Below are 15949 nucleotides of genomic sequence, written 5' to 3' on the forward strand. Positions count from 1 at the left end.
TTATAAAATGGTGATTTTATGTAAACAGTCGTATATAAAATATAAATTAATGAAAATTTTAGTATTTAATTTTTATATTTTAATGAAATTAATTATTAAATTTTTTTATTTTAAAAAATACACTATTTATTCTCTTTAGTTTTTAGTCTGTCAACTGTTTATTCACTGCTTTTATTTCAAAGTAACTTTTTATTAGCTAAGTTAGTTAAATGAGAGAAAATAATTATATAATTCAAACCATATGATCAAATAGTTGATACATTTACAATTACAATAACTTACTAAATAGCTTTATTATTCAAATTAGAAGACTAAATAGTTCAATTGAAAAAATTTTACTTTAAAATAATGACAGGGATTAAATAATTCACGAACTAAAAATAAGAAATTAAATAGTATATTTTTTTAAAATAAAAAGACTAATTAATTAGTCTCATTAGAATATAAAAATTAAATAATAATTTTCATAATTAAATATATGAATGAAAGTAAGTCATAATTAATTTATATGTTAAAAATTTCAATGGTCATTTCACATATTCTATTCTTTCTACATACTAAATATTAAATAATTACTTTGTTAAGTAAGAAATTATATAATAAAGTAGTGATCTTAGATAGATTATTCTATAATTGATCCGAATGAGGAGGAGGGGGGTCTTAAGTTATAGTATGGCTGCATGAAAATACACACATCAAAGCGAAAAAGAAATTAAAGAGCGTATTGGGACCTTATTATCAGTATAAAGCAAAGGAGGGGTTCCCTCCTTGTCATGTTCGAAACCAGCTAAGCCCTCTTTCTTTCTCTCTATCTCTCTCTGGGTTCGAGAAAGTGCAACAGAATCGCTCCAACCTATAAAGAATACCCAACCTTCCCAACCCGTGTAAGTAAAAATAATTGCACAACCCCAACAAAAATTCTTACCTTAGACCACTCTATCTCCTCACCTCACCCTTTCTTCTCTTCCCTACTCGCTACTTCCTTCTTTTATATCCATCCAAGAAAATCTTCACCTGATTTTTTCTTTTTTTTCGCTTCTTCTATATATCTGTGCCTTGTATTTGTATAGCCTTAAAAATAAAATATAGGGATAAAGGCCGAAATATGGTTATTAGTAGCGGTTCTGTGCCGTTCAAGGTGTTATTTGGGGCAATTGCAACGTTGGGATTTGTCTGTCTTCTGTTAATTGCAACTCTGCAAACTGGAGCAACCAAAAGCACAACAACAGCAGTTCAAGCTACTCCAAGTTTCAAACATGAGGCAGATATAGGAAGAGAGAAGCTTATTTATGACCCAGATTTGGATCTCAACTACATGATGAGCAAGAGAAAAGTTCCTAATGGTCCTGATCCCATTCATAACAGGTATATAATCAAAGTTTGCTGTTCTATATGTGTGTATATATCTTCATGCATGTATTAAAATTTTATTTAGGGATAAATATCAGGAAAAAAAATATAACAAACAAGGCTAGCTTGGTAAGTTTACAGATTCAAACCACAAAACAATTTTCTTGGAACACAAGGAAAAACTTAAACTACTAACAATGTGGAAAGAATTTCATGTACTTAAGTTTCCTTCCCATAATTTCCACTATAAACAAAAAATTTTCCAAAGTCCATAATTTATCTATACTAAACATGTCCTTTGCATAATATTAGGCACAAGATTTTATGGTTTTTTTTTTAATAATTAATTGGCTCCTATTAGAATTTAAATTTGAAATTTCATAGTCAGAATACCACTTATCTAAAGCTCATTAGTAAGGTTTAGGCTTTTTTTATTTTGCAGGAAAACTTTTTTTAGATATTTTTTTGAATAAAAACACATACACACAAGAGGTTTTCGTGCTTTAACTGTTACATTGAATCCTTATTCAAAGCTTCTATAATCTCTATCATTTGGCGTGTGTTACAGTAATTTAAAGGTGCTTAATCCCCACTTAATATTACCAAGAAAAGGAAAATAAAGTCTGTCTCTTTCACTTTATTCCATCCGTCACTCTTAAACATGTTTATTCAAAGCTAAGTAACATTTAATTTTTTGTTATCTACATTTACGAGAGACCTTTAATAACCTTTTCATGGTGCCTTTTCTTTTCTCTTTTTTGGTTCCCTTTATTATTACCCATAAGCCAATATAGTATATGCAGCCTTATTTGGTGGCAAAATTGTTTGGCCATAGTGTTTAATTTCTTCATTTACAAGATTTTTCAAGAAAATTGATAAATTAAATTTTCAGTATGGTTAGAATTATGATCAATTAGGTTCACCTTAAAATTTCAAAATCTCAATACCTTCACTTGAGCATAAATATATATAATTAAGAGTTCATATTCACTCTTATTTTCTTCAGATAGGAACAAAGGATGATAGTATATATATTGTACCAATTGAGCGAATGCTAATTAAATCTCTCCCCAAATTATTAAAAAGAAAATATTTGATGTATGCTATGAGAATATTATCTATTTGTAAAGGTTTTAAGCCTAAATCTTGTCACCCATCACTTTCATCATGTGATAGCAATCCTCTTATTACTTCCATTATCACATGTCACCAAAGAGCATATCATAAACACCAATGATTTTTGACACAATGCATGGTATTAGAGTCATTTTCAAATCCTATTTGTGGTCAATTGTGTAAAAAATGAGCAAATTAAATTAAATTTTAAAAAAATCAGTTGGCTTTATAATTAGCAACTTCAGTATGAATGTTTACACCATATTAGGTATACTGTATGTCTGTATGATTTAGACACTCAAATAGCTCAATAACGTAGGCTTTTTTTTTTCATCAGGAAAGCTGGGAACTCCAAACGACCTCCTGGCCGAGTTTAGTGAGGTGTCCTCAGTTATCAAGGGATTGATAAGGTTGAAGAGCAGAGAAGTGGAAGAAGAGAAAAGATGTCTGCCATCTTGTATGTATTCTTTAGAAATGGGACAATAGATGCTCCTGAAATTATTTTGAGAATCCCAGCATGCAACTCTTTTTTACTTCCACAAAACTGTTATATATGGGGAGATGTTGGGGTTGGTATAAAGCTTAAGGGAATAGCTTGTCAATCACAAAACCATATATACTGCTCAAAAGAGAATCTAGCTAGGGAGAAAGATTAGACTACAGCCTTTGCAAAAACAACTATACTTCAGTGTTTGACATGTTTTTGTTATTTTGTCATTTTCTGTTTCAAGTGTGAGAGAGAAGGAAGGAGGGGTTATTTAGTGATCATATATATAAATTATTAAGCTTTGTTTTGTGACCAAATAAGAAAATACCCATTTGCAAAAAAAAAATTAAGGACATGTACCAAATCGTTATCTATCAATCAATCAATTTGGGCATGTTTTGTTGTTCCATTTTTGTAATTTTTCAATTAAAAATTGAAAAGAGAGGAGGAAGAAGAAGAAGCAGCAGCAGCCAGCATGAGTTCCAAAAACTAAAGTGAATCCACCAATTAAAGGTAATGTTCGCATCTATTGTTAGTCTTTTTCACAGGATTCTTTTTTATTTTTAAGGACTGTTTTGGTCTTTGGTCCATTCAAACTTTTGCTAAAACTGCATGAGATGAGATTCTTCTTAGTCTCGTGGCAATCAAAATACAAAAGGAAAAGGGCCAACAACTACATATGGGTACTCTGTATTCTTTTCAAAGTGACAAAAATCAAAAGAGAATGCTCTCTACTCCAAAGCTTTTCTTTTCTTTTCTTTTCCCCCTCTCTGTGTCCTTTATCTTTTTCATTTCTTTGGGTTTTTGCCTTGATTGGAATTGGGTTGTGGAGCAAAGACTGGGTCTAAAGTTTGAGAGACTCAAATTGGGCCAATTACCAAAAAGGATAAAAGATTTTGTATCTCTTTTTTATTTTAAAAAAAAAAAGGAAAAGAAATATCTATGGCATATGATATTCCCTGTGGCTGGGTCCTTAAACCCCTTGTCCAGTTTTCTGAAGGCCTCATGCAACAAGCCTACAACTCAATCTAGGTCCATAGCAAAAGCTCTCCAGACAGGAAGTTGAGAAAGCCGTTATTTTTTTGAGCAAAGAGCCGAATACCAAAAGGAGGATAATAATGAATAAGCTCAATTGAAAATAATTGTGCCTAAAGACATTAAAAAAAAAAAACATAGCTTTTGTTGTCGGAGATGAACCGAGCAGTGATGGATTAGATTGATGGGTTTGGATGAGTATGGGATGTAGTTTTCAACAAAATTTTATGGGATTGTTACTGTGTTTTTGGGGGTGGGGTTGGAGAGAGGGTGAGGTTGGTTTCCAATAGGAATCATATTCGTACTCTTCTTCTTCCTATAGGCAAAACTGCTAGATCCAATTTCAGTGGACATTCTATCGATATCTATGCTTCATTCTTCGCAAGAGGTGAAGAAGCCCTATGGTTTGAAAAGAAGAACCACAAAGTTTATGCAATGGATTCCGTGACTGTAGAAGGAGGGGAGCAGAGAGGAGAGAGAGGAGTTGTGGATATAAAAATTCTAACCCTCATTCTCAATCGGCTCAAATAACTTTCAGCCTCTAAATCATTTGACTATTATAAATTGTTTTAATAATTGGGCATTAGTGTACAGATAGAGATGGTAATAGATGTATTACTTACAAAAATCATCATATCCGATCTCATTTCAAACTCGAATAAAATTTATTCTTAACTATTCGAACTGTTATCATGGCTACGTATAAAGCATCAAGTAAAATGAGTTGTGAATTTCGGTGAATATCACCATATGTTTTATATTTTAAGTATATGATGACTGAATTTAAATAGAAATTATTCGAAGGTAATAAGAAAAATGTAAAAGTTGGATTTTTATCAAAATTAATAAATCTACTAATAATATAAGTTTGTGAATATTTATAATTTAGATTTTTTTTATATGTAAAAAATCTTTAAAAAAAAGTTAGCTGAGTTTTTAAAATCCTTATATTATAAAATAGATATTCAAACGTCGAGTTCCTAATGTAACAATCTAATGAAAATTACATATGATGTCCACAAAAAGCTGGTTGTATAGTTAAAGAGCTCTCTAACTTAGTTAATGATATGATTTTAATATATGCATTCTTTGAGCTTTTTATTTGTATCAGTCTTATATTTATGGGTTTTGTCCGTACAAATGAATGTATTGTTGAGTGGCCCATTAATTGTGTTCCTCCTTCTCATCCTCCTCTACTAAGATGCCTCTCCAGTGATGCTAGCCTTGCGTCCTCTTAACATTTTTGTTGCTTGTATTTGCCACATCTAATGTACCCTCCATCTCTAGTTAATTTGAAATTATTATTTGCCTCTCCTAGACCCCTTATTTTGTCTCTTTCTCTCTCTCTCTCTCTTCCTATCTACAGGTTTGGTCAATAGAGGAGGATTAATGTCAAAAGCTTAAATTTTTTCCTACTTCTACTTCCTTGGAATAGGATTAATGCCGTGGTTGTATACTGCTAAATATGTGCCCTTGGAAAAATATATGTGTGTGCATATTTTTCAAGACTTTCTCTACTAGTGAAGATTACAACCTTGTCAAGTCCCATACCCTGCAGCTGCAAATCTTCTATCCCAAGTCAACCATCTTAAAAATCAACTTCATATTTATTGTTATGAGCTCGTAAGCAAAAAAAAATTCTGCTTACTCACTTTCTTTTCTCTAACGTAACTCGGGCATTACAACATATATCACCTCTATATACTTCTTTAAGGCATTATATTTAACATGAAACCTTTTCATCAACCTCCTTCTAATCCATTGAAACATATTTAAGATAGCTAAGTCTCTTGCATTCTTAATGTACAAATTGAATGATTCACTTTTTTTTTTTTTGAAGGGCATCTAACTTGGGGTGTTTGTAAAAGCAATAAATATATAGTGTTATTGGGATGGTTGGGATTAACTGAAATAGACTATTAGGATTAGCCAAAATTAAAAACTGGATTCGACAAATTTTGGCAGTGAAAGTGGAACTCAGGACCTGAGCCCTGTGATATAACTTATTAACCACTAAGCTAAAAATGGTTTTAATGTTATTAATATTTAAGAGTTTAATTTATTCTGTTTTTTTTTTAATAAAAAATTTTGAATAAATTAAAAATTATGAAAACAAAAATCAAAATAAATTTTGAATTTAAATCGAATCAAATTTTCAAATTAAATTAGTTCAATAAGTTTTTTTTTTATTTGAGGCGAATTATACTTTCCTTAACGAAATCAACTGTCATACCTTACCCTTCCGTAAGGCATAACATGATCCTGTAGTATACCTAATGAATTACCGAACTTCGCCTACCGATAACCCATTAAATATACTATAATGAATTTTAAAATAATTTTCATTCATTTTTAAAATGGTTGGCAATATTGAATAATTATTCAAACCATTAATTAAAGTTTAGGTCATAAATTAAATTTTTTATTAAATTAGGATTTCTGAAAATTTTATAAAAAATTCGTCAGAGTGCCGGTTAAAAATGGAGAAAACGGTTCTTCAAAACCTGTTAAAAATACTCCCAATATTTATAATTCCCACAACTTCATTTATACTCATCACCACACATTCTCAACTCAGCACAATTTCAAGCAAAACCACAATTTATAGAATTCTTAAAGAAGTTTAACTACTGCATTTATAAAAAAATAAACAAGTTTATATTATAAAAATTTACATTAACCAAAATGACTGTATATCTTTTATACAACTGCTCAACGTTCACATATGGATACATATAATTTAATTTACATCAGAAGAAAATTTACAAAGGGGTATAACTGATATACCAGAAATAAGTCCAAAATAAACTCTAATCTCAGCTCCAAGCAACTCACTTTGCTGCTTTATCCTTTTTCCTATCTGCGACAGCAAGAAAAGCCATCGCTGAGTAATTTTACCCAGTGGTACACAACTAATATAAATAAAACATTATAAAATAAAATAAATCAATTCATAACAAATCAAGGTTTTCATAATAATGAAACATATCAAATTATCAAATCATTAAAAACCATCATTTCAATCATATTTCACAAATCTCAAAGAAAAAGGTGTTGCCAAAAATACACAGTCTAGACCATGACGCAAAATTTCACGATCAATGACGTGTTGTACACCACGATAAAGTAAATCACCTCACTAACCGTTATTAATGAAGGAAGGGCTAGCTAGCTAATGAATACTCATATAGTCTTACCCCATTAACCATTATTAACGGGAGACATAAGGAATTTTAGTTGCCAAACCCCAAATAGCCGTTACTACTGGAGAATTCCGAATGGGATTGTCATGCTAACTGTGGTTTAAAAACCAATTTATAAAAATTCCATTCAAATAAATGCATTTCAAATCACATAACACATTTCATTCAAAGAAATTTTTCTTATAAGGTTGACAACACAATTAAATAAATTCAAGGAGAAAATCATAAATTGCAAACAAAACAATTTATAGTTACAACTCATTCAACTCAATTACAAAATTAAAATCACTTGAAAAAAATTAGTTGTGTACAAACCTCGAATAAGTCACCTCTCTGCCTTGACTCACTTTTTTTTATCCTTTACGGTATCTTTTTCCACTAAAACATAAAATTAAAGTGTTTCAATGCCTATCTAAATAATTTCCAAGAATAATTTCAACAATTGAATTTTGTATTTCCCATTTACTTATATAGTCCTATAAGTTGAGTTATTTATATTTTTGTTATGATGGTTACTATTCATTTAACTAATAGGGTAAAATATTGACTTTCTCATCCTTAATAAGTATGCTAATTCTAATTACCCCCACATACCACATTTTGGATTACAATTAAGTTGGCATTGATTGCCAATTGAAATTTCAAACTCCCTAAGAGAGTTTCCAAAATTTTAGTTTTGGTCACTTGGATTTACTGTTCTATTGGACCTATCTACAGTGAAAATTTGGCTAACTTTTCTTCATCAAAGTTGTTCCTTAATATCTTAACTTTAATTTCTTTTTTAAATCACTACATTTGAAGTTTTGTAACTCAAGTTATGCTATTTTTACTAAGACTGGCCGGATTGGTCAAAAACCAAAAATTCTGGGCAAATTTAGGTTTGGCAGATTTGGTGACCTAAGTTTGATTATCAATTTGACTAGGTTATGGCCAGAATTTAGGTTTATATTCCTTATGAAAGTTCTTCTAATATGTTTAAGTTTTCCATTGGTATAAAAATCAAGTCATTTGGACCTTTCTACACAGAGTTATGACCATTTGAACAAGTACTATTCATATGGTCAATTTTGTTTAATGGTAGTGTACCTAATCCGAATTTAACCAAATTTTACACTAACTTGTAGTCAGTTTTAGGGCAAGATTCCTACATGAAAATTGCTGCTTTGGGTCTTAATTTTCATCTCCAATTGACCTCACACCAATTGGGGCAACAAAATTTCAATTATGGCCATTTGAGTGGACCAAGGTCAAGCTGTCTAAATTTGGACATTACCACATTTACACTTCAATCCATTCCATGCATTCAATCACACTCATAAACACACTAATTGACCAATTTAAGCATCAATTATGTCAATTGGTATCAATTCACCAAAATCTCTAAATTTTTCCAATCTCTCAATTGCCAAGAACCCTAATTATGCATTTGCGATAATTCATGAAATCAAAGTGTACAAATCACATCCACCAACTCATTTAAGCTTGTTTATACATTTAATTCCATCAATTACCATCAAACCCTAATTCCCCTTATGTTGGCCGAATTCCCTACCCCTCCATTCCCATAAAATTTTCTTCATTTTCTTCACAATTTCCATGTATCTAAACTAATTTTCAAGTAATCTTTCAAGAAGTTAAACTAATTCATACATATCTTAATTTGTGAATTTTCTAAGTCCTCAAACCTCCTTTCTTTCTTCTTCTTTTTGTTGCCAATCACTTTACCAAGGTCCAAAAGCAAGGTTTACTTAAGGGAATTAGGGAATTTATTGCTAAAATTAGGGTTTATAAGAGCTTGAGATTTTCTTTCATGGTGGAAGAAAGAAAAAAAGAGAGAGAGAGAAGTGAGAGAGTGGACGACTAGAAGAAGATAGAAATGATTTTTCTCTTTTTTTTTATTTGGTCTTTTATGTCAACATTTATCCATAATTTCAAAATTTTAAATTATAAATTTTTATTACATAATGCTTACATCATTAATGATGTCATAAAGCTTTTCTTTTTAAATTTCTTTTCTTTTTGTTTTCTTTTCTTCCATTCACCTCTTCAATTTAATTCTATTTTTCATAATTTTAATTTCCTACATTTTAATGTATATTTAGGCTGAAAGTCACCTCTAAGGGTGAATTGACCATTTTGCCCCTTATCAGTCTAATCCGTTATTGTAATAGCACTGAATTGCTTCCGGAACTCTGGTTCAATTATTTGAGCTGGTTCTCTATTCTTTTCTGTGATTTTCACATTACCATTAGCTTCGCAAAAATCCTTAGGCCTAGGGTGCCATAAGGTCCCACTCGAAAATAGGGTAGCGACTGACCTCGCAGTCACTTCCTGGTTCGGTCACCCATCGTTGTGGCCTTGACTCATTTAACCCATTATGCCTTATTTTCTTGATTTCTATTTTACCTTCATGTAACTGTTATTAATTTTTTGTCTGTGGCTTTTCTAGATGACTTAAATATAGTTCTAAGCCTCTTGACTGTCTAAACTGATATTGTGACTTATCCGCAAGTATACGGGTCGTCTCAAGTAATAAAGTGATGAATCAAGTATCGTTCCCACGAGGATTTGCTGTTTGATTACTAAACTATGAATGAAGCGATTATTTGGGCTAATGATTAATGAATAAATGGTAAATGTAAATGAGCAAGGTAAATTGATTAATCTAATTGAAATGGGTAAAGAGCAAACAAATAAATTCTAATTCTAGCTCGCAATTAAACTAAAATTAACAATGGGTAATTTAAACGAAAGTCTAATTATGGTAAAAGTGATTCCAGAGTTGGGGGTTTATGCATAAATTAATTGGGATTTGTCTTGGGCATTCCAATTTTTAGGGAAAAATAGAGTTTGAAGGAAATTGATTCTAAATCTCTTTGATATCTTTTTCAAGCAAATCAAAACGTATTCTAAAAATAACCAAACCTACTTTCGTATGTATTTGATTACTTTAAAACCCATGAAGTTTTGTAACCAATAATTAATTCCTCTTAAAGTCCTAGTTTATTTCTAAATCTAGGTGATTTTAAGTTCCAATCCTTGATTAACTATCAATGACCTTCACCTTTCGGTCCTTCAATCAAAGATTAACACAATACCCAATGGGTACCAACATTAGGCAAGTAAATCAAGCACGCAAGGAAGGAATCAAAACTCATATTCATATAAAATAAGGAAATACCCAATCCAAATCCACAAATTAATCTAAAACATATTTCCCAACTCTGAAATCTAAGGAAATTACTCACTCATTATGGTATTTACAAGAAATATAGATGGAAGAATAAAGAAAAACATGATAAAAGGACTGAAATAGGAAAACCCAGGTGGAAGAACCAAGGTCTCTGGTTTCTGGAGCTCCAAACTCATGCAACAGCTCCTCTTCCTCCAGAGAATGGCGTCTTCTCTACCTCTTTCTATATAATTTTCTTTCCTTTTTGTTTTTCCTCCCTTCCTCTTGTGGCAAAAATAAGGAAATGATGAATTTATATGGTCCCTAAAAGTTGCCCTAAAAGTAAATAAAAGACAAGGAGTGGATAGGAAATGAGGTGTAAAATTATCCAAGTCAGCAGCACTATTCACGTTCTGGGCATTCTGCTTAGGGTTCGGCTTAACCCTAAGCAGCTTCTTAGCAAATTTAGCCTCTGGTCGCACTGTCTGCTTAAGGTTAAGCAGACCTTCAGCAAATCTCGGCAGACTTATAGTAAAATGGACTTTTCTGCTCATGCTTGACTTGTGTTGCACCTTAAGCATTGCCGCTTTACCCTGAGCATGACCTTAAGCAAGGTCTCAAGCAAATTTCGGCTGGTTTGCTCTTTCAAGGCTTGATTTCTTCAACTTTCCTCCATGCTTAAAGAATCCCAAATTTCTTCAAATCACTTCCTAATGCACTCATTGATCCTCGATTTGCCACAAAATCCTATCAAAAACAACAAAATTACAAAAATCAAATATAAAGTATCTAAAATTAACAAATAAACTAAAATAAAGCTAAAAACATAAAATATACTAAAATATAAGGGCAAAATAGATGCAAAACTACCCTAAAATGCCTATATGAAATGAGTGTAATAAATTCCCCCAAACTTAAACCTTTGCTTGTCCTCAAGCAAATTAAAACAATTAAAACAATTTGGGGTACCTTACCTTAAATTTATGAAAATCACTTATCCAAACTCTCAAGCTTACCTTTGGCCACCAACAAACCATATACCCACTTTCAAGATGCAAAGAATTCAATCCTTACCAAAGTTATCACCGCTTAGCCTTGGGTCAATTATCCATATCATTAAACCCAAACCAATCAATCACAAAGAATAATCATGCCTAAATAGACTATAGGGTAATCCATAAGCTAAAGTGTCTCAAATAATGATGGAAGTAAATGAATGGATTAATGATATCACAATCCCATAGGCAATTCTCCTATTCCAATCTCCACTAATGTAGCAAAACACCATCAAAAGATCAAAAGGACTTTCAAGGGTTATAATGGGGCTAAGAGGGTGATAATGTGGCTAACAAGGAAAGGATAAAGGTAACAAAATATGAGTATAATCAAATTATTAAAAGATCAAGACACACAAAATTTTTTTCTCTCTTTTTTTTTTTTTCAAATGGGGGAAGGAACTTTACAACTATTCACCAATGCTAGCATATAATTTTGAAAATTTTAGAGAGACTATATAAATAACATTGACTTTGAATTATAATTGTCCCTTTCAATTTACCCCCAAACTCATTTCTTTGTGTATTTGGGTGGTGAATTACTTTACATACCATAATTGAATTTGCTAGCCTTTTTTTTTTTTTTTTTTACTTTGAATCACTTCTCCCAACTAATTATTATTATTATTATTATTATTATTATCTATCACTTAAAGAATTATTCTCATGGAGGGTAGGTAAGTGTTTGGGTTATGGCTAGGCATTAATGTGGGTTTCAAAGGAATAAGAGGGATAAATGTAGGCTCAAATTGGTTCCAAAGGGAAATTTTTAAGTGAGGTTGGCTAAGGCTAAAATAATGGTTTAAAATTCAAAGAATGCCTAGATCATTTCTTTTTCCAGTGCATGCTATGATTTCGCCTTGAAAGGTTTAGAAAGATTGTTCTAGGATTGGTGAGACATCAATTAGCTACTTCTCACCTTAGAGTTTTCTCTAGGCACTCAAAGTCAATGCAATTGATTGGGTGGCCCTTGGCTAAGAAGATATGAACTAAAGCAAGAATCTAATAACTTTGCACCTATCTAGAACTTTCAATCCATCAAACCCTTCTAAAAGTAAGCTTAATTGTTCTTCAAAGCAACTCTCAATCCTCTAAGGACAAGGTAAAAATTTATTTTTATGATATGCATGATCCTAAAATGAATGCATAAATCAAATAAAAAATAAGAGAAATCTATATGAAAACTATATGCAAATGTATGTGTATGAGTATAGACATGTGTGTGGTATATGTATAAGTGTATGGATTATCTATATATGAATGAATGAAATGCAATAAATGAATGAATGAAAATTTTAAAAATTTTTTGCAAAAATTTTGCCCTCACCCCCAAACTCAAATGAAACATTGTCCTCAATGTTTAAAATGAATACAAAGATGGGCAAAATTGTGTAAACTAATCAATTAATGTAATATATACAATTGGGGATTAAATCGAGATAAGCTCAATAATTCCAAATTAGCTCAAAATGATATTAACAATGAAGCTTTAGAGAGAAAAATGTGAAAAGGTATCCCAAATGTATGAATTTACACTGCTTAAGATGTTGCTTAACCTGTTGCGTAGGGTAAAGCGAAAGCATAAGCATTGGCAACATACCATAAGCATAAATTGTAAAAGGTAAGCTGTTACCTCCAACTGATATGGAACGATATGCTCAAAGAAAATTGTGCAACTCATCAATGTCAACAAAATTAGGATTGAAGAAAAGATAAAGTGCAAAAATAATGGTCAAGAAAATGAAAAAGTGTAAAGAAATAAAATGGAACAGTTAAATCAAAAATTAAACTAAGAAACATTCACAGAGTGTTTATGTCCATATCAGAAGATAAAATAAAATAAAGTAAACTAAAGGAAAGAAGTGCAGAGATAATAATAAAAACTAAGTACCAAAGTATTACAACCATTACCAAAGTTTGAAAGCTAAAATAAACAGATTACAAAATAAACTTAAAAACAAAAATTAAAACTGCTGCTACTGATCAAGTTCTGCTATCAAGCCTTTGTTGCTGCATCGCTTCGCCTGTTCTGCAGCTTGGTTCATTGTGATCCAAGCTTGAGCGGTTCCAAGTTTTCGTTAAGTCTTTCATTTCTTGAAACATGGCTTGGCCCCAATGATATAAATTGTTATAGGATTGGGCGCTTTGTTGTAAAGCTCCAGATTTGAAGTTGATGTTGCTTGTTTCTTTTTAAGAGATAAAAATCTCTTTTAAGTTTCTTTTCTAGCTTCTTCTTTTGGTTAACTCGCTCTTGACCCATGGCTTCAATTTTGATTTCTAAGTTTTTCAAGGAAGCAAGAATTCTGTGGTATCGTGAGGGAGCGGATGGTTGGACAGATGAAATTTGTTATCCCGGATTCCAAGGATTTTAAGATGGATAACATGTCTGTGAGAAGTGTGGGGTAGAGGTTGGTTGTGGTTCAAAGATTGCAAAGTGGTGGGGTTTTCGTGAGTCAGTATCGTGGTGTCACAGAATGTGAGCATATGTGTGGCCTATTTTCTCACAAACATCCATATGCAAGAACATGGTGTCTTTATGTATGATTCCCCAAACCGGCAAGAATTTATATAGACTAGCATCAAAGCTAAATGATTTTGCTATGGCGATTATATACCCCCAAAAACAATACTACCTTTAGTATGCTTGGTGACAATTTGGTGCCAATGAGTAGCTATGAAATGGGCAGACTTACTTGTTTTCTCTCCTTCATGCACCACAATAGAAACAAATCCCAAAGACCCACAATATCAAGTATCGTGTCCCCTTCCTAAAACAAGGTAAGTAATGAACCTATGGAGGTATTTCAATACATGGTCAACTATCCTAGAGGCTTTTGCAGTCCTCTGCCTATAATAACCTCCAAATGGTGCAATATCTTTCCGAATTGAATGTGGTCATAAACAAATTTGTTGCCACTCAATGTTTTTATACCCAACTCGAAAACCAAAATGGCATTCAAAGCACCTATGTCTAACTCCCTATCAATTCCAAAGACATCGAAAATATATCATATCTTTATGTTCAGTAATCGTTGGTTTGAAACTCAACTTTAGGAACTCAAAATTTGAGGGTTAGATCCTTGTACACTGGTTCCCTAATTTTAGCAAAGTCAGTCCAGCTAACAACATTCAAATAGGCAAATACAGAGTCATAAATGCCTAATTCTTTCAAAATCTGCTCATCCATATACTTGTTTGCCAAAATAGTTTTAGAAAGCAATTTCTCATAGGCCTTTTCATATCCATATCCCTAAAAGCCTGGGTAATGGAGAAATTACCTCCTCTATAGTATCTGCATGACGCAGTCTTTGGAGAATGTAAGGGAGACTGGTTATGGTGTTTGGACCATTGGTGCTTGGGGTTTGCGAGGAGGACTCAGTCCTTTTGCTAACCAGTTCGAGAGGATCGAGGTGGAGAGTTTAAGTCGAAAGGGACAGAGGGTACTCGTTTCCTTTTTCCGGCAGGGTTTCTTTGAGTCTACTGCGCCCTTTTTGTTTTCCCTTTGTTTTTGTTTGGGTAGGAACAGTCGAGCGTTGGTTCTGGGAATGGGTGTCGGAATTGGTGTTTCATTTGGCGCTCGGATTGCGCGAGAGGAGTCGGCGAATGAGAGGTGGTATTTGGCTTGGGGGCGGGGGCGGTGACTGAGGTGGTGGTGATTGTGGTAATGGCGGCGTTTGTGGTGGTGGGGACTGAGGTAGTGGCGGACTGGGGCTGGGGTTAGGGTTTGTGGGTAATGAGGATGGAGTACCCATTTTAGATTTGAGAATGTCGAAGTCCACTGAGTTTGGGTTTGTGAGAGGACCACATTTTGGTTCTTACCATTTTAATGAAAAGGAGGAAACCTTTCGGCTTCCTGCAAAAATTGCCGGAAAAAATGGCGTGAGGAAGGAAGTCGACGAGGTTTATCGGGAGTGTTGGCGAGGTTTTTGGAAAATTGGCGGAAATGCTGGGCCTTTTAAAATGTGGGGTAGACATGTGGTATTTTGGGCCATGCTTAGGGTTAGGCATAAGGTTCAGCAGAAGTTGCTTAAGACTTTGCTTGACAAGCAATGTCATCAGCAAGTTTCAAGGTTTTGGGCAAAATTGTGGTTTTGCTTACCAAAATCACCAAAAGTTATGGAATGCTATTGTAACCTCAAGAATTACCAAATACACACAAACACCATAAAATTTAGGGATTTAGTTCATCTCTCTCATAAACTTACTAAGCATAGCACATGTTCATTTAGCTTTTGCAATCATTGTTCATTTTAGGCACCAATTGTGACTATCCTTTTTGCACATTTAAATGAAATGGTCTCCTTTCTAAACTTACACCAAAAGCATATTTTCAAAGACATTTGGACAAGTTCCAATCAACCAAGAATTGCAGCGTAAAAAATGTAGAAATTGACCTTTTAGCGGCATGAACAGTAGCATGACGAGTAAAAATCTGCAGATTGCGAAATTAGCAGCAATTCCAACAAAAGCATGCAAATTCCTATCAGACTACAAAATTATATATACACTAAAAGGTGAAACTTAACAAACA

General features: G+C 32.6%; 1 protein-coding gene across 1 annotated transcript; it reads left to right on the forward strand.

Annotated features, from left to right (window-relative positions):
* Positions 1–768: 768 nt before the first annotated feature.
* On the forward strand, positions 769–3359 carry LOC110649182 (CLAVATA3/ESR (CLE)-related protein 25). The gene is made up of 2 exons (XM_021803644.2): positions 769–1365; positions 2804–3359. The coding sequence occupies exons 1-2, from the start codon at positions 1106–1108 to the stop codon at positions 2841–2843; spliced, it is 300 nt and encodes a 99-aa protein (XP_021659336.1). The 5' UTR covers positions 769–1105; the 3' UTR covers positions 2844–3359.
* The last annotated feature ends 12590 nt before the right edge of the window (positions 3360–15949 follow it).

Source organism: Hevea brasiliensis, chromosome 2 (genome assembly GCF_030052815.1).
Source record: "Hevea brasiliensis isolate MT/VB/25A 57/8 chromosome 2, ASM3005281v1, whole genome shotgun sequence".
Taxonomy (NCBI): Eukaryota; Viridiplantae; Streptophyta; class Magnoliopsida; order Malpighiales; family Euphorbiaceae; genus Hevea; species Hevea brasiliensis.

Coding starts and splice junctions, on each gene's coding strand:
- LOC110649182 (XM_021803644.2), top strand. CDS start 1,106: ATGGTTATTAGTAGCGGTTCTGTGCCGTTCAAGGTGTTATTTGGGGCA. Junction 1,366..2,803: donor CCTGATCCCATTCATAACAG/GTATATAATCAA, acceptor TTTTTTCATCAG/GAAAGCTGGGAACTCCAAAC.